The sequence below is a fragment of the Apis laboriosa genome, unplaced genomic scaffold, assembly GCF_014066325.1.
Source record: "Apis laboriosa isolate Shangri-la unplaced genomic scaffold, ASM1406632v1 scaffold74_cov149, whole genome shotgun sequence".
Lineage (NCBI taxonomy): Eukaryota > Metazoa > Arthropoda > Insecta > Hymenoptera > Apidae > Apis > Apis laboriosa.
This window is the reverse complement of record NW_025224330.1, coordinates 1,888,516-1,908,426: the sequence shown is the minus strand read 5'-3', so window position 1 is coordinate 1,908,426 and position 19,911 is coordinate 1,888,516. Positions and strand designations below refer to the sequence as shown.

The following is a 19,911-nucleotide window of genomic DNA, read 5'->3' as shown; positions in this document are numbered from 1 at the left end:
CTTTTCGATTCTCAACCAGCCGGCATGAAATCTCATTAAAATTAATGGAATAAACCCGGTTTACACACTTTTCTGCAGCAAACCATAAAATCTCATACTTTAATTATCAAAGGTTTATCAAAAGTTTTGCGTGCCCGCAGACAGTAAGGAATAACAGAAAAATCTAATCACCATTTAATCGAAATTAAAATGAAAAAAACTTACATAAATCGAGGATGCATTACACGTCTAATTAAGACACGATAGCCAGATTATCTCGTTCTGCAATTTTAATCGCTTAGTTACTTACTTTAAATATATGCGGCAAAACTTATAATCACGAAGGAGAACCTACAGAGTGGTACACGAATAATTGCTACTTTTTAAAAAATTGTGCATCTGGGAAATAGATAATTATTGATGCCAACGGTATGCATCCGCGTACCTATGAACGTGGAAATTTCTCTATCTGTCCATCTTCTTTCCTAAAAATAATATCTTTCATTTTCCTCGAATTTTTTCTTCATCTCGTTCGAATAATTTCTTCTTTTTTTTTTTCTTTTGCATATTAGAGATAAAAATGATCGATATCAAAAAAGTTTATCAAGTGTATTATATTAAATTTATATTTGTTACAAGAAACTTAAGAAGCGTAAATAACAATTTCACCAACTTTTTTCCCCCCCTCCCTCTCCCCTCTCCTCGAAACTATTACTAGATGAAACTCATTATATAAATTATTAATTTCTATCTTATTTTCATCACCTACTCTTCAATTTCAATTTCCAAGAATTACCATAAATAAATCAATCTTACTGTCGTTGCACATCCCTCCCATTCATTTCCATCTCTCATAACTAACCAACTCAAGCACCGTAAATTATCTTTTCCACCATCTAACTCTGCCTCCTTCGGAAAAAAAAAAAAAAAAAAAGGAAAGAAAAAAGAAAAGGAAAAGGAGAAGAAAAAGAGAAAGAAAACGAGAGAGAGAGAGAGAAAATAAAAGACGCAGACACGAGAAACCTTATCTCCCTCTCTCTATTCTTCCACTCCCTTGTTAAAACCGCATTCGCACTCGCGGATCCGCCCATAACTCGTGCCCGCACAAAGCGGACGCGATCCCTTAAACGCGTCAGGTGAAATGTGTTTGGATGGCCGGTTACGGGTCGGGGAATCGAGTCGTCGCGCGATATTTCGAGATTTTTAATTTCTCAAAGACTGGCGAGCGAAACGAGGCGCGTCGGCCTTAAATTTGCGCGCCGCCGCGAAGAAGCCTCCAATTACACGCGAATTTATGAAGACCGGCCGGGTCATTAAGATCGCGAATTACGCACGATACGCTCCGCCGCTGGATTACGCGCTGGATTTCTCGACTCGTAGCGATTTTCCGTGAGGATGGTCTCTCCTCGGGGCCGACGACGACGACATATTCGCGCTTCGACCGGCCCGATCGGCTTAATTGGATTGGCGTGATTAATTTGCGAGATCGCGCGTGATAATTTATTCTTCTTTTCCTTTTTTTCTTTCTTTTTTTTTTTTTTTTTTATTATTTGGAAATTTTTATTCGACTATGAGTCTTTTTAAAGTTGCCTTGTTGCTCTTGTAAACTCTTTCGAAGGAACGAATTACTGTACTTAGGAAAAATAGAATACTTTTTTGAATAAACTAAAAGGATCATCGATAAATTTGAACTTTTAAATTTTATCGATAATATTGGATTAATCATTTTCCAATTGAACTTAGAATTTAAGAGAGAAAAAAGAAAGAATAATACCCAACGAACTTTTTCTCCGATCCCAATATCATCAGTTTAACACGTTCATCTTCATTATCACCTGTGGCATAACGCGCCACAACGGACTCGATAAAAAGCCCCGCACAGAATCTTCTTCGCCGCATTCCCGAAACGTTCCTCGTTCGCAACAAATCATCACCACGACAATAACGATCACCGTTTCTCGGAGGAGGAGGCCACGAAACGCCACCCGTCAACTCGATCCGAAAGACAACCGAAGGAAGAAAGGAAAGAAAAGAGAGGAGAGAAAAGGAAAAAAAGAAAAAGGGGAAGAGAAAGATCGGCTATTAGCAAGTTAAACGTTAGCCCTGGTTCCTCCTAATTGACCCGCGTGTTTCGGCGGAATCAAACCATTAGTGGCTGTCAAACTTTATTCCACGACAATCTTTATAATTCGCCTTATCGGCGGGAAAAGGGGGGCGCTGCCTCCCCTCCTCCCTCGCCCCTCGTTCGGAATCGTAACCATTCCATTAGCACGCTAACAAAATAAACAGAGCGAGGCAAACCGGTAAATTGTACCTCTGCCTCGATCGTCCAAAGTGCTTCGTATTCGGCAGTGCACGTTTCGCTCTCGTCAAGTACTCCTCTTCCCCTTCCCCTTTTCTTCTCCATCCCTCCGTGTGTTCCTCTCCTGCTATCCATCTCTCTGTCCACGTTCCTCTCTTCCTCTTTTCCTCTCCTTTTTATCCTCGGTACTGGAGGAGAACCATCGCCATCAGAGAGAGAGAGAGAGAGAGAGAGAGCACTATCGGGAGGAGAGGATGACAGGTTGGCCGTGTCCTCCTCCCGAGGGAGCAGCAATTTATAAATAATTGAGCCGGTAAAAAATGAATTACGCGTCCCTGTACAATATGAGGAGTTGCTTTACAGTAAAACGAGGAGGGGATCCCGAGAGATCCACCTCCACTGCGAGAAATAAGGGAGAGAGAGAGAAAGAGAGAGAGAGAGAGAGAGAGTAGGAGAGGGAGGATGGTGGCGTCTAGATGGACGGATAGAGACATCGTAAAGAGGAGACGAAAGAGGTGGGGAAGGGGGGAAGGGAGGAGGAGGCATCAATTTTGCAATTGGAGAATTTTATGTTCGCGCGGCCGCCATATATTATGGAGGAGCAGCTACCGGTTTCTTGTGTTTGGCACCGGTATCCGGCTTCAATCTGTATCCGCCTACGTGTATCTCACTTCCTCCACCTCCTTCGATCACTGATTTTTGCCTAATCCAATTTTTGCCTCTCACCGTTTTCAACTTTGTGTTTCTTGCGGGGATTTATCGATGCCTCGAGGGAGATTAACAGAATTTGTAATTTGATCTCGGGTTATGGAGAAACGTTTCGATATCTCTTCTGTGAGGGAAAAGAAAAGGAGATATTGAACCAGTTTGTCATTTTAATACGGATTAGTTAAAATCTGTCCGATATTGAATGGAGGAGTTAATCTCTGTTACGTTTTCGATCTTGTATAATTTTATATGAATCGTGACATTATACCAAATTAAAAATTCAACGCGCGATCATTCAGCTCCTCGATATTCGCGATCAATTTTTTTCTCATCCCGCATAATAAAGTCGTAAGAAGTCGAAATCGACGTAACCGAGCGGATCGATCGAGATTGTATGGGGATAAAAAAAAAAAAAAAAAAAAAAAACTGAAACAAGAGTTTCTTCCTTTCAGCGGTGCAACGACTTTAGAAAGTGGCATTTCACATTCACCGATGAACCGGTTTATCATAATTGGCCTGGCGGACCGCGATACGCCCGAGTCATTATACCGGATATTTTTCCAATGTTGTTGCAACTCGTTTGACACTGCGCCAAACGATACAACACTCCGTTCCAAAGAACAAATTATCTAACGATCGTGCGCATTCTGTCACGCTAACGAACACTGTCAATGAAAAAAATGAAGGGAAAAATAAGCAACAAAGACATACATATAATAAATTCTAAATCGGGTCAATCTTGAAATAAACGACGAGAAAAAGTTAACAACGAACAAAGTTAACAAAGAAGCAAGGTAAAAAAGAAGTTGAGAGTAAGAATTCCAATTAGATCATATCCCCGGAAAAATTCGAATAATCGAGAAAAATAAGAAAAAGGAATATCGAAAATGAAAGGATTAGAAAAATGCGAAACAAACGAAAAAAAAAAAAAAATGAAAAATTGTAATCAACCGTTTAAAAAAGGCGACTCAACGAGAAAGAATAAAGAGGAAGAAAAAAGAAAAGTGGAAAAGAAATCGTGAAGCTGGCGTTCTTGGAAATTAAGAGAACAAATATTGTGGAAGCGAGGACGGATAAAAGGGAGAGTAATACGACGCACTTCAGAAGATAAAGTCGGTAATGCTTTTGGTTTTCACGCAAACATCATTTTAATCCCCGTTTCGGCGGTGGAGCCGGAGTTGGGAATGGGTATGGAGGGGTCGACGCGTTCGACCCAGACGGGGATGGAAGATGGAGCGAAACGAAGGGGCAGAGACCGAACGAGGAGGGAGGGTGTAGGAACGGGACAGAGCAACGAGGAGCGCAGGGGTGGCTCGAGTTGAACCGAAGCGAGTAATCAGGGAGACATTATTTTCCCTTTGAGACCCGCCGTATTTTAATACGAAGGAAAACGTATAATCCGCTTGTACAATTTCGAGCCACCGAATTTCGACTCCCCGTTTCTTGTGCCCCATTCCCATCGAATCGTCGCTACGTCGATTGACGTGCTCTCCTCTGTCGTCGCGTCTTCGATGGAAATCGAAGGGTGCCGATATCTCCCTCTCCCTCTCCAATATCCTCCCTCTCGAAATTCCTGCGAATATCCGCGAAACAAAAGGGCCGCGAGCGACCTTTTCGGGCTGCTCGACGAGAGGACCATCGATATATTTATAAGAGGATCCACCTTTCTTTCGGATCATTCCTCGCTTCTTTCGATCGGCGCACGGAGCCGAGGGACCGGTTTGATATCCGGCGAAATTCGCTAATGACGCAATTATATCGCTTTCGCGGGAACGTTGAACCGTCCTAATTCGGCTTGAACCGTTAAAGAATTTTGTCTCCGCTACGAATTCTTATTTTATATCCGTCGTCCCATTATACGGTTCGGGCAAAAACCGAGAAAATAAAAGAGGAGTAAGAAGAAGAAGAAGAAGAAGGAGAAGAAGAAAAAAAAAAAAAAAAGAAACGCTTATAATACCGGTGTCGCGCGCTTTATATACACACACGTGCACGCGTGTGTGAATACACGGGCGCGCGCGTATGGGTGCCGTGTATATAGTGGTCCCCTCGTTCTTTCTCTCTCCCCCCTCCCTCCCCTGGGTTCGCTCATCGTCCAGAGAATAACATTCGCACTTTACGATTATGCCTGCCTACTTTTTTTGTCAACCAAGCCTGGCTGCTCGGTGTCAACGACAGATTCACGATCGGCTCTCGACTCTCGCACACAACCGCGAGAGCCTACCGGAGGGAGGGGGGAGGGAGGGAGCAGCATTCAACGGCCGGCGAGTTCCACATAAATCGAGATCCTTGAATTAAATAGGCAAGCTTTTAGCATCCGTAGAATCCCGCCGTTTTAATCCTCCGGGGCCGAGGATCTCTAGGTAATCCGCGGTTATTCGACCGGAGGCGGTAGCGCTATTGGCGTGGCGCTCGCGCGCATACGCGTTCTTATGACGAATAAATTAGGCTCTCCACCTCTCCATTGTGCGCTTCCCGGTGCACGCGGTTTTTATGATCGGCTCGATGAAATTTTAGAATTGGTGGATTTGTTTATGGACTTTTTTTTTTTTTTCGAATTGGGCAGGGTTTCGGTGGAAAGATATGGCAAAGTTTTGTAAGGCGTGGTATTGTATGAAGTTAGAGAAATCGGATATCGAAAAATTTTAAACTTCTCGTCGAGCACGTATAAAGAAAAAAGCATCTACTTGAATTTACGTATATATATATATATATATTTTCTCGTGAATGAAATTATACCCAACTATGCGATAAATCATCGGTACTTGATTATTGTGGAATTACTTGAATATTTGTGGAAGCTGCCGTTGAATTAATCCTATACTCGAAGATGCGTCGATCAAAACGGTTTCTTGAAATCTGAAATTTTTATTTCGATTCGATCGCCGTTCGATTCTCTTTATTTTGCGATAATTAATAACACGCGTTGCCGTCTCCTTTGCGCGATATTACGCAAAAGTAGTAACGTTTTTTCGAGTTCGTTGGAAAAAGTCAATCAACAATCGAATCACTTTTGCCATGATAGCTGTATTTTCACAAGCAAGTATTCGTTGATTTTTACGAGAACGAATACGATAAAACGTTAAATATTCATAAACTTCCTTGCATTTTGCGATTATTTTTCTGTTACGCAATTTTTTTTTTTCTATTACGCAAAAGGATAATATAAAACGAATGTATTTCAAAATGTACATAAATATCGTTAAAAGAAAATTCATAAATATGGCGACAAATATTTATATTTATCAATATTTGCGCTATTTATCTACTATAAACGTATTTATAAGGTATAAGGATATGCTTTATGCAATTTTTTAAAAGTTGTAACTTTTTTTCTACAGACCGATTAGAAAAATATTCCAGAGACAAAGAACGAATTGTTCAAAGAATATTTATAGAACTATAAATATATTTCTTTCATGCGCTAACTATATTTAAAAGTTTTTAGATTCTGAACGGAAAGAAGTTTCTCGGAACGAACGTATTTGTATACTTCACAATATAAATACAAATTATAAGATCCATCCACAGATGAATCCAAGATTCAATAAGATAATTCAATATTCATGGAAAACAAACGCGTAGAAATCGCATCAAAGTATACGATACCAAAATTAACTGCGCATCGACAGTATCAACAATTACACATCTTCAACGACGAATCATATCGAAGAATCATATCGAATCCCCGATCCAACACTCGATCGACAAAATTTCAATCCAATATTGAAATCCACAACGATCTAAGAAAAGGGATCTCGTCACGAGAGACGCGTCCCTCTGTCGGCTCTCCGTTTCCCCCCTCCTCGCGTGAAAAAGTGTCAGGAAAAATATAGAATCGTCCAAAAATAATCCTTCGAAACGACGATGCTTCGAAAGATGAAATACGCGGCCGTGCCGTGGCCAAGCATAATAGAAACCTATCTCTATTCTTTTTCCTCGTATTTCATCCGATATTTTTGAAATACCGTTCTCGCGGCCGTACGGTGACCGGATGTCGTAATGACGTACCAACAAAAGCGCGCACCCTTTCCCTCTCCCTCTCTCTCTCTCTCTCTCTCTCTCTCTCTCTCTCTCTCTCTCTCTCTCTTTCTCTCTCTCGTCCACGCTTCTTTCACGATCCTCAATTTTCTGGAATAGGAGGGAGCATCGCGCTTTATTTACGAGTTGCAGTCTGTAAATTCTTGATACGTGATTTTCTTTTCTCGAGCGGAAATCTGACTGTGTTCGGGACGGATAGACGATACAAGCCGGGTTTTACGATCGCGGTTTATTTTTCTCGAAAATGCGAATCCTATGCGCGCGCGACACTCGTTCATCATTCGCAGTTTCTTGCTTTTCCATCCGTATTTTTATGCTCGATGCGAACGCGTCTCTTTCTTATCTAGTTGTTATTAATATCTTGTTTCGTCGATGATACATAGGCGCATTTACAGGGATACGAAAAAAAATACGCGAGCTTTTGCTTTCGCGATCGTCAAAGGCAGAGATTTGTTTTTTTGGGTTTGTGACGTTTTGAAGATAATACAATTTGGATTCAAACTTTTATATATTATAACTCTATAATACCTCTAACGCAAAATCACAGACAGACGGAGGAGATTAAAAGTACAAAAAGAAGAAAATTAATTTTAAAAACCTTTCATCTTCGATTCGCTCCTCGAATTGAACCGTTCCTTCGAGCTAAAGCGACAATTACATTCACGAATTACATCTACAAACGGTTAATTTTGAATAAAAAAAAAAAAAAAAAATGACAAGCAAAACAACAAAAGACAGTAAGAATTCTCGAAAAATTTTCTTCCAATTCCAATTCCCCCGATTTAATGGGAATTGAACCGTACGTTGGTTCGAGATCCGCTCTCGAAAAACTCGACGGGACGCGGGTCGGGCAACGGGAACCGGTAACCGGTCGCGGAACATCGTTCGATTGTTTGCGCAAAGATAAGATTAAGGGGCCTCGAGCCTCTTTTTCCCACCGTCGAAAATCGGTGGAACGCGTCTCTCGCGCGGGGGCATTTTATCGGCGTTACGATACGGCGATTTTATTGACAGGAGGGCGGAGGGCGAGGAGAGCACTTATTATTTGCACGCTGTCCCCCTTCCCCCCNCCCCCCCCTTCTCTCTCTCTTTCTCTCTCTCTGTCTCTTGGTAGCGTAACGTAGCAAATATCTTTTACGAGTACAACACAACTCGCTCGATTCGAGACGATTCGAGAGATCCCTTCTCTTGCGGTTACATCACATTGTGGCGTCGCTACGCTCCTCCACTTCCGGTAGGGTGGGGCACTAGCGCTAGCACCGCTCGAATTGAAAGGGCAAACAAGCGTGTGGATTTCTTGTTTTTCTTTTTTTTTTTTTTTTTTACTTGTCGTAAAGACTTCGCACGCAAGGAATATTCCTTCTGGTAAGAGGTAAATAAAAGAAGAAAAAAGAGAAAAGAAAAAAACGGAGACGCTAATAGAGTCACGAGTCTGAAGATACTCAGCGCCGTTTCGGGAACCGGAATTCGCGGATTACGCGGATGCGCTCGCGGATTTCGTCATTTAGGCCGCGATATCTGAGTGATAGCGTATTCTCGAAGATTTGGACAAGGGAAAGGAAAAGTGTTTGTCGATTGCGACCCTTATTTGGATATATAGTGACGTAATATTTAGATTTTTTTTATTTTCTTTTCGTGTGTGCGTGTGTGTTCCCTGTCGATAGGGTATATAGATATTAGTAGACGAGTCGGGAATACCGATGAGTCGCGCGATTTTTGATTTCGAAGGTTGGCGTGCAATTATCTTGCAGATGTTTGCTTTCGTTCCGAGGACACATAATCCTCGGAAAAGTTCGCGAGATTAGGACGCCCGAGTAAATATTGAAGTTTTTGTGTCTTGGAATTTCGAATCTTTCTTTCTTCTTTTTTTTTTTTTTTTTTTTTTCTTGGCAAAAGCATCGTAACATTATATATCTTGACAAATGATTCTATTTATAAATTATTATATGTACATCGATAACACGAATTAGATTATTTTTGTTAAAAAATTTTGATGTAATGAAGACATGAATGAATTTGTCATTTGTTTTAGATTGTAAAAGTTGTTTCTTCTTATAATATATCTATACTGAATATTGATTATTGATTGTTGATTAATAATGCCGTTCGCTTATTACATATTTACTCATGTCCGACAAAGTGATGATTTGCTTGCTAATCCCGTGATTATAATATGCATAAAAAATGCGCGCGTAAATACTGATGCAAAAATTAGTTTGATTATTATTTAAAATTTATGTTACGCGATAAAAAAGAAAAATAGCAGCGAAACATTGAAAAAGAGCGAAACATTGAAAAATTGAAGAAAAAAAGGATAATAGTACAATGAAACAGGCAGGAAAATAATTTGTATCTACCATTTTAAAAGTAGAAGAAACATCAATTAGATTATCAGAAGAAACGAAATAAAAATGAGAAGAAAAAGAAAAGAAAAAGGACTGGAAAGAAAGATTATACTCATCATTACATTTAAACAAAAAAAAAAAAAAAAAAAAANAAAAAAAAAAAAAAAAAAAAAAATTAAGCAATTGCTCTCTACAATCGTGATTTTGATCTTTCGAAGAATCATACGATAATTCTCGACCAACAACAATAATTCTTATCCATGAATCGAAAGAAAAGTACAAATTCTACAAAAGGAAAGAATCACACGACGTAAAAATCAATCAATCTTGCACCAAAGCAGAGAAGCACGAAACAACAAAGCATTCACGTCAGAAGAACAAAATCACGTTATTCCCATCGATTCCTCGGGCAGACACGAGTCACCGGTTCGGGGAACACGTAAATCGTGGCCGTAGCTGAGATAATTCCTCCCCCTCCCTCCCTCCTTCCCTAACCGACGAATCTTGCCTCGCGTAATTCGATTCCCTTTTACGCAATTTCGTCGAATCGCGGTTTTCCACTCGGCTCGCTACTTAACGGGTGTCCAAACGGTTAAGGATCGTATCCTCGAAAAATTCGAATCTTCTCCCCAAGCGGGCCAAGCGCTTTGTAAATTGATCGCGGCCCGGTTGAAAGCGATCTCTCCTCCTGCTCGTTAAGCGGCAGCCTGGAAAGTAATCCGGGATCGAGATCGAGAAAATAACGATAAAACGTGACGCGGTCGCAATTAATGGGGGGAGAAGACGTTATCCCGTGTGTGCGGTACGGCCGCGATCCAGTTTCCCCTCTCGGCGGCGAACCGCGCCGCGTTTTCCATCCAGCTCCAGGGCGTGCGTTGCTGCAACACGATGCAACACTCCCGCAATATCGTCGATTCGAAACGATCGGCCGATGTCTGTACGTACCCGATCAGATCCATGGAGGACGATGCTCGTTCGCCTGGTGCAGGAACGGAGGCGAAAGGTTCGTTTGCCCCTACCCGATCCCTCGATCGACGATACTCTACTACTCTCTCTCTTCGACGACGTCTTCCGTGATGCGCGCGTACAAGCACAAGTATATACGCACAAAGTATCACAAATTATCACTTGAAAAACACTGTTTACGAAGCACGGTGTTCGCGAAATATCGCGAGGTGGCGATGAAGAAGAATCGACGAGGGGGAGAGGGGATCGAGGAGATCGATCGAGACGAGTTTTCACCGAGCCACCCCGTATATCGCATGGGAAAATAAATCTTGCGGACACTCACCGGGAGGGAGACTGGACACTGGACGCTGTCACCGGACACGGGTTGCAGCGACTGCAACAGATCGCGTGCGTGAAAGAGAGGACGGCTATCAATGGTTGCATTATACAATACCGGGGGGGAGAGAGAGGGGGGAGGGAGGGGAGAGGGAGCTGGTGTGTGCGTGAGTAAATGTAAACGTGAGCGGAGAGACGCGAACGCGAAGGGTCCACACCACCTCTAGCGAATCGAGGAACCAAGGAACGAAGCCCTTGGTATATATATATATATGTAAGGCTCTCGACGAGGTATCTCCTTCCTCGAAGAAAAGAGAGAGGATCTGGGCCGCGCGTGGAAGCCTACGACGTGTATGCGCGTTACGAAAAACGACGAAACCGCGCGCGTACGATGAGAAGAGGTTGCTGCATGCCTGCGGTGCGCGCTCCACCCTGTTTCCTCCATAGGTTTACTTTTCGACAAGCGTTTCGCCGATTAGATATCGACGCTTTTGCAAACACCGAGCCGTGCACCGCGATGGACACTTCGATTATTCCCTCTTCCTTTCCCGCATTATCTGTCTCCCTTTAACCATTCCGACTTTGCACAACCTCGTGCTCGCCCTCTCGTTTCCACCACTGGCCAATACACGCATTCTTTCATTCCCACCTGATTCCATCATCCGGCTCTCTCTCTCCACTTTTTTTCTTACTTTTTTTTTATCCTTTCCTTCTGCCCTTCCCTCCTTCCTCTCCCCCCCTCTCCCATTCTCTATACACAGCGCGTCGTTACACTCGGCTCGACCGGACCGACCTGTTGTTCACGTGTGCGCGCAATAACTATATCCAGCCGCGCTTTTTTTGCCACGAGCCGCGTTCTTACGAGCTCGCTCGAGGAGGAAATGAATTGAGTTATTGTAAAATCGTGCCCGGCTGTAATTGCAAACGCGTGCCCGGGCCCGCGACCCGCAATCGGATTTTTAAATCGATCGAGGATCCGTTCTGTGATCCACTTTGAAACGTCGTATCGTATTTCGTTATATTATCGTCAGAGATAGGACGAAAGGATTTTATTTGGGAAAATTTTATGGAGAATTTCCATCGTGAATGGTAATAATGAAACCGGTTGAAACGAAACAATTCTTTTATATTCAGGTGGAAAACTTTTGAAGTTTCAGTTTACTCGTTTAAGCTAAGTTACGTTGTGAGATATTTATTTTCTCTCTTCCTATCGCTAGCTATTTTGAAACTTTACAAATGCGTCGTTCGCATAGGACTAGATTGTGCCAGTCTCCTCCATTGTATTATTCCATTGAAAACGATGGAAATGGACTCAAGGTGATTCAAATTATTGTGTACCGCTCGTGTACGTGAATTTTACGCGGTGAAATGGAGAAATATGGGTATTGTTGGTCACCACGCGACTCCACGCGGATCTGTGTACAAGTTGCGCATTTGTAGCGGTTAATCGGAACGGGGCAGATCAAACGGGGCGGCACCGTTTCGCCTTGTCACGGAAACGCGACCTCGACCTCGTGAAACCATGCAAACGTAAGGTAGATGGCAGGTAAAAAATTAAGTATTGTAGAAACGTGACTTTGGTCCATTTCGAAACGACCAAAGCGGAAATTGAACGTAGATGTAATATCGATTCTTAAGCATCGGCAACATCGACATCGGAAGAATCGAAGCCAATTAATTCAAAAGATCTCTGATTCGAATTAGATATTTCGATCGAATATAAAATTGTAAACGGAATCGTTGGCCAATGATGATGGTTAAATTCCATCATCTTTTCGATTGTAGATCGTCGAAAGAATATTAGTGAAAAGTAGATGAACGAAGTCCAATTTTACGATTAAGAGAAAAACTTTTGCCACGTTAATTGTATTATCTCTTGTATGTTAATTATTATAATTTCGTGGAATTTTTTCGTCACAGACGGATCAAAGTGAAATTTGAAAAAAATCCCGTTCGGATTCGATCGGTTTGATCGCGTTTAAAGAGAGGTCGAGGGACGCGTTTCGCGCCTTTGGAAGGTGAATAGGGCGCTGGGCACCCCCCAGACGCAGTCACGTCCTGAATGGACGAGGGCAATAAGGCAGGTTGGTAGTGCTCGACTCACCGGCTTCGAATCTCCTTCCAGCTGATCGGCTTTATGGCCGTGACGACGACCCCATCCACCGTCGAACAATCACGGCGAACATCAGGAAGCACACCGTTCTGCATACAATACAAGAAAATCGTTTTATTATAATAATTATAATAACAATAATAACGATGATTAACGAAAAGTGTAAAGTAAAATAAACGAATCGAAAAATTCTTATAATACGCGATGCACACACGAATATATAATAACTTTCGATCGAATTTATAGATTTAATTTTTGTTTGCCGAAGTGGTTTAGTACCGATTATATATCATCCTTGAAACAAGTGATATCTTTGGAGGATTGATAAGAGAGTTATCGAAGAAAGGATATCTTGTTGCAAATCAAACACGAATAGTAAGCCGATTTAGATGGTGTACTATGTTCCATTCGTGTTATTTTCTTTCAATCGTTTCTAACGTTATCTAAAGAAATCATTATACCCATTATATTAATATACATGATTCCAGAGGATTTAAGATAAAAACTACGATTCCTCTCACTTTTATATAAATAAAATATATCGCTCGATTCATCGGCGTGCAAAACAAAATTTTTTTTAGATCAATATTTCCCTTCATATCGTATTTCTCAAACTAAATAGCTAAATCGATAAACGAAAATAATCAGAAAGAATTACAACTCATCATCATGTTCAAAACACCCCCGCCCGCCAAATCAAACCAAATCCTTTCCGTTCCACGCTCTTCCCCAAACATCTTCCCAAACAACCCTTTAAACAACTCCAACGTCACCGTAGGCCTCCATTATCCTCCTTCCCCCCACCTCCTCGATAATTGATAACGCGGCGACACAGCGGCAGCCAAGGAAGGATTTGCACGGAGGTCGAGGGAGTCGCGACCGACAGATACGAAGGATCCTGCTCGAAGACAAAGGACGATGATTCAGAGGAAGGGGAGGGGAGAAGTACCTGGTAGATGACACGAGATTCCACGAGAAGGTGGGCACTACGTCACTGTCTCTCTCTCTCTCTCTCTCTCTTTCACTCTCTCCGCCACCGTGGCCGCCGCCACGAGAGGCGGGTTTTCGTCCCCGAGACATTCCTCCCGCCGCGTGGAATCCGGCGATGTTAAATGAACCGTGCGCGAGGAAATATAATGTCCTCTAAACATTCTTCCCCCGTTCTTCCCTAATTTACGGCCGGCCGAAATCACGAATGGGTACGAGACGCCGACGAGACTGATCGGGGTGGTGAAGAGCGCGGTGACGAGAACGGGAACTCGTTCCTTCTCCTGGGGAGAGGAGAGGAGAGGGGAGGGGAGGGGAGGAGCAGCAGGTGCGACATTGTCGGGGAGGAGAGATTCCTCCTCGTTTCTCGTTCGTTAAGGGAACTAGGCGCGAGGATGGAGATGAATGAGTCGTGGACGGGTGATTCTTTTGCGAAGATGATTCTGTTGTGAAGAAATGGAGAAGGATATTTCTATGTGCGTGGATCTTTTTGATTTCGATGCGCAAAAAAGTGTCGACTCGAGGCTTCGATTCGATGTGCGACGATTAAACGAGACAGAGTAAATTTTAATTTTTTCTAATCTCAATTTTCTTCTCGCGTTTAAAATCGACGTCTTCAAAGATATCTTACTCTCTCTTTGCGTGTCTGAATGGTATTAACAATAGTTTGGTCAATTTAATTCTCAAGAATTGGGGAAAATATATATTATTCGACGTGAGAAAAATTTAGTAGCGATCCTTTGCGATAAAGCTGCTGAAAGATAGAAATTAATCCATTATTTGAACTGCTGCGAGATTCATTGTGCAACGCCGAATTTCACATTGCAAACTTTGAGATGAGATACCGTCTCAGCTACGGAATTCCTAGCGGATCGTTCTTCTCCATCTTCTCCCTCTCCTCGAAGGAGGATGGTGATTCGCCCTATTAAAAGAGCCGATCAATTCGCAACCTGTGGCACGTGGGCGTTCCTGGGGAGCTAGCAGGGAGCCGCAAAGTCGTTAAGTAGCCACCTCGGACTTTGAAATAAGGAGATGATGGATCATTAGCCTTGGGGATTTCTCCCGTAACTTATGCCTGGCCGGGGAGAATCGTATACCTGCGATTTGTCGAAAAACAAACGGTCCAGAAACGGCGAATTTTGCCGAAGCGATCGAGCCAAGAACGAACGAACGAACGAACGAACGCACGGTGCGATCGGCTTCTTCGCCGATAAATCTTATCTCCAACTTTACGATTACATTCTGATAAACTTTCTACTTTATTCTCAACAGAGATAAACATGTAGCTTTTCGATCACCCGTGGGAACGGGTATATATAGGATAGAGATTAATCAAACACGATAGTATCAATTTTTTCTTCTTCCTCTTCTATCGATTATCAAATCGCTATAGAAACCCGCTCGAATACGGAAACCAACAAGCGTGACACTTCTAACATCGGTCCATCACCGAACACGATAAATATTATTATTTACGTTCTTACCTCGAGCGTTTCGAAATTCTACGAATAACTCTATTTTCGTTTCGAACCGTAATGATATTCCAAGCCTCGATCAAGACCCCTCGGATTGCTCCATTATAGAAGCACACAAGAGCTACACAAGAACACCGCGTCGGACCGCGAACAATCCTAACGATCCTATCCGAGGAATGCAATTCGATTGTAACCGCGTTAATAGAGCGGTCGATAAATTCGTTGGATCGAGGGGGAGGGAGACGAGGGGAGGCTGGGTTCCGCCGGTAGCGGAAAGGCGGCACCAGGCGTTAAACAGCCACTTTCGAGTCGCGTGGAAAGTGATGTTCGAGCATTAACTCCGAACGCGCTATAGTTAAGTCGGCGTTAGGCGAGCGTGTTAGCCACGCATACCGTGGCCCCCAACGAGGGGGGGGGAGGGGAAAAATGGAGAAACTCGGCTTGTATTACGTTGCAACGGAGTTGAACGGAGAGAAGTCGCCGAGAAGGCGGTAATGGCGGTGCGTTCGAGGCGAATGCATCGAATAACGATAATGCACCCGCCTTCTCTTCGTTTCTTCTTACCACCACTACCACCACCACGCGCGCGCGCCCCGTAAGGCGAATCTTATTTCCTGATAAATGTAACGTTCGCGCCATTACCAGCAGGAAGAATCATATTTTCTGCCCATATTTCATGGAGGCAGCGGCAGTTTTTCTGGCGCACTCTCTGGCCAATCGTATCTTGCCGGCGTTGCAGCTGTAACGAGAAGAAAGTTGTAATAACGTTTAGTTGTAATGGCGCGTCGAAATCGGCCGGTTATCCGTTCCTTTCTTATTACGTATGAAGAATTCGCGGGGAGACGGGTTGAACCGTGCGGTTTCAAGGGGAGTTCGTTGGTATAGTTGCGTTGGACCAGAGAAGAAGCGTATCTGTATATATCTCTTATTTGTATACGTTTAATTATCATCGTATCTCGTTGTTCGTTTAACGTTCGTTTATTTTTCGAATGTTCCGTTCTTCGTTCGATCGAAACCGAAGTAAAATCGGGTAAAGTAGAGAGCAGAAGACGATCTGGCGTAAGAAAATCTATTTAAGGATGGAATTTGAGGAAAAGAAGAAAATGAAATTTACTTTGGCGTTTTAACAACGTCGTCATCGATTATTCAAGGCTATAACAAAGGCTAGACTCGTCTAGAATCGAGATACATCTTAAACAAATCCCCTTTTGATCCACAACGGTGAAAAGACCATTCTCGCTTTATTCAGATCTTCGAGAAAGCACGGGTCGCCGCGAGTTTCCGCTATATTGCATTAATATGCTAATAAGGCGTGGGCGTTCTTAAGAAATAAGGAAGCGCGCGTGGACAATCTAGCGACGGCCAACCATTTTTGGTCCTGGCCAAGGCTGAACAAGTCCAGCCTTCCCTTCGCGCGATCAAAGCATCGATTCTTTTCCTTCCTTCTCTTTTTCTTTTCTCTTCCTTTTTTCTCGCCTCAGTTTCGTCCTTATTTTTCCCCTCTCCAATGAACAAGAGCGAACGGTTATCAGCGGAAACGGTCGTTACCGGTGTCCAGATGGCCAGTTGATAACGAAACGGTCGGACAAAGCGCCATTATTTACTACGGCGAACAGATTGGGCCGTAGGAATTCAGGTGTGCTCCGATTTCTAGACATCGCGGGGAACACACGCGTGGCAATTTATAGCATCATTGTTACGCCTATTGTAGTCCACGGGCGTGGGCGAAAACGCGATGGTGACATTACGCTTCGCCCGCGAAAACTCCTGTGTTCCTTCCTGCGGGCCGAACCTTCTTATTCCAGCCCCATGCATCACGGCTTGATAGCCGTGGAACAACCTCGTTTCCATCCTGTTACATTTGCCGGAGGTGTGCACGCGCGTGTGCATGTGTGCGTATGTATATATGTATATGACAACGCATTTCCAGTCACCATTACTCTTCTCTCTTCTCTCTGATTCTGAAATTATCGAGCGATTTCCCCGAAGAAATTAAAGAAGAAAGACTCGTATGATCTACTATATCGAATGTACGTTAAGATCGATGCATAGTCGAAACTATGGCTTTGGAAACAGGATAGTGGAGATACAAGTTTCGTTCACCAGTTTACAACGGTAACGCGATATTTATCCTATCTCTTGTGATCGTATATATAGATCAAATCTTCTTCAAACGACCGGTGACGAAAACTTGCATCTTTCTTAAGCTTATTGCCAAATCGATCGAAGGTGCGGATTAACGCAAACTGATGAGACGAAAACTGATCGTTCGTTCCATTTTTTTTCGCGATCGTTACGCGCGAAAACACGACGCAAGGACGAAAGGAGCGTCCGAGGGGGGAGCGGCGGCGAGCCGCGGCAGCAGATGAACAGCTGATCAAAGAGGTGGGCAAAGGAGAGGAGTAGCGGGTTCGAAGATCGGGGAACAATGGTGTCGGGGATCGGGGCGATCGGTCAGGTAGGAGTCCGGTAGGCGAGCCGAGTGCGTTTGCCGGTTGGAAGGCGAGTCTGGACCGCTGGAAGGATGCTGGAGAGGCCGAGTGGTGGCGGCACGGCCGGTGTGGTCAGGTGGTTCGCAAGGACGCGGCAGGCCGTTCACCCGTTCACCCGTTCCCTCCCCTCCCCCGATCCTGCTTCACCCTGTCCTCTCTCTCTCTCTCTCTCTCTCTCTCTTTCTTTCCCCCCTCTCGCCTCGCCTCTAGTGGTTCTCTCCTGTTTGCCGGCTCTGCCCCTTCCATTTCCCTTCTTCACCTGTTTCTTCCACGATTACTCTTCCTCTTTTCGTTGCACAAAACCGGTGTCTCTCGCTCTTTGTCCCACCTCCTCGTCGAGGCGATCGGAGAGGTTCATCGGGCTGTTTGTCTCCCTTCTTGTCTTCTGGGCCGCGCACAGGCGCAGGCTTAACTAAGTTACACCGGTTGTTCGTTATTTACTTATACTTGGGATCGGATCGGCGGCCACTCGTGCTCGTGTAAACACGATAATTGGCGTGTTACGCGGAAACCGTGAAAAAAACCGCGGTTATAGCGACTCTTTTATTTTCCGGATCCGACGACGCGCCCGGATTCGGATCAGTTTGGCCGGCAAACTGTCCTTGTTGAAGATCTGGGAGTGGTTTTTGATTCGATTCGATTCGAGATTTTCGACAAACTGCATGGAGACACTAAGTGACCGAGTTAAAATTTTCGAATAATATTTTTTACTTTGAACGATTATTTACTGAAAATGCTCGACACCGCATTTTTTTTTTTTTTCGAATCCAAGAAAATTCAATATGAAATAATTCATACTCGATCGATCCTATTTGTGACGAACCGCTCTCTCTCTCTCTCCCCCTCTCCAATAAATATCCGCCGTTATAAACGTCTCCCGATTCGATAATTTCATCGATCGAAAGGAACTGGTTTCGCAATTTTCAACCGTAATCGTAAACCATGGAAACGAGTTAATGTCGGTTAATAAAGTAAACCCTGTCCCACGAAATTCGCATCAATCGTGGAATAGGAGAGCGATAACGATCCGTGAAACGGATTTTCCCAACCACGATCGCGTTCGCGTAACATTTCCTTGCCATCCTCGTCGAGTTTCACCTCCCGCCAATATATCGCCGATCATCGTAATTCGCAGCCAATCCCGCGGCGCCGTTCATATTTCAGGCCCTCCCCCCCCCCTCATTTTCCATTTACCGGACCCCGATCAATATTCTCCTTCCGTTATTCCTTCGATTAACCAAGACCGGGGATTAGCCCGTTGGAATTTTTCCCTTGCCATTAGTTTATTGTCAATGATCGCGCACGTTGGAGATATCGAACATTCGATCGGTATTATTAGCGACCAAGCTATTATTGGATGTACCGTTAGGATGTATCGCGCGTTGCTTTCGAGTTTATGGGTGAAATTGAGGAAAGACGAGTCCCAACAACCGTTCGAGACAAATTCTTTTCTTTTTTTTTTTATCCTTACCGTGAAAAGTGGAGAGGGACGAGTTCTTCCATCACTCTCTCTCTCTCTCTCTTTCTGTATATTTTTATTTTTAATAATAAAATAAAAAGGAGAAGAATCGAGACACCAGATTACTTAACCTTTCCATCCCGATCGGGGAAATTAAATTTCAAAGGTGTGTTCCTTTGCATAGATGAAAAACACGTAAGAGAATGGTGTTATTATTTATTTCATGACCATGCTCGTTATGTTAAGTAGAGTAACTATGTATATACATGTACATTTTTTTCAACTCGTCGTAAAGTATTCAATACAGAGTTAACTATAATAATAATACTAAGTTAAAAAGAAGAACAAATACTAGTTATTATTACCAGGAAGAAGAAATTTCCAGTTTCCAAAGATCTGTTCCCGCAACGGAACTGTGTTATCGCCCAATCCCATCGGGTGTCCCGAAATCCAGCTTTCCAATTAGAAAGCCTTTTTCTTTCTTCCTTTCTTTTTTCGTAGCGTTTCACGCGTGTACGCGCGCTCTCCATACCGATCGAATTCCACACGGTGGAGTCGCGGTGAAATCCGTCGTGACGCTCTGGATGACGTCACGGGTGAAGTAACAAGAGGCCCCCTCCCCCGACAGTTGTCCGCGTTGAACCAACCCCTCGTCGTCTCGACGAGAGATTCGACGAGGAAATCGAGAGAGAGAGCGAGAGCGAGAGCGAGAGCGAGAGCGAGAGCGAG

The 19,911-nt window shown here is 43.6% G+C and overlaps 1 protein-coding gene across 1 annotated transcript in view; it reads right to left on the bottom strand.

Annotated features, from left to right (window-relative positions):
- The window catches only part of LOC122719344 (transcription factor Sox-13), a 153,607-nt gene extending 142,880 nt beyond the window's left edge, over window positions 1–10,727 (bottom strand). The window contains exon 1 of the mRNA XM_043945080.1: window positions 10,318–10,727. Within this exon, the coding sequence (XP_043801015.1) occupies window positions 10,318–10,331 (14 nt within the window). The 5' untranslated portion in view covers window positions 10,332–10,727. The remainder of the gene's footprint in view (window positions 1–10,317) is intronic.
- Window positions 10,728–19,911: the final 9,184 nt, after the last annotated feature.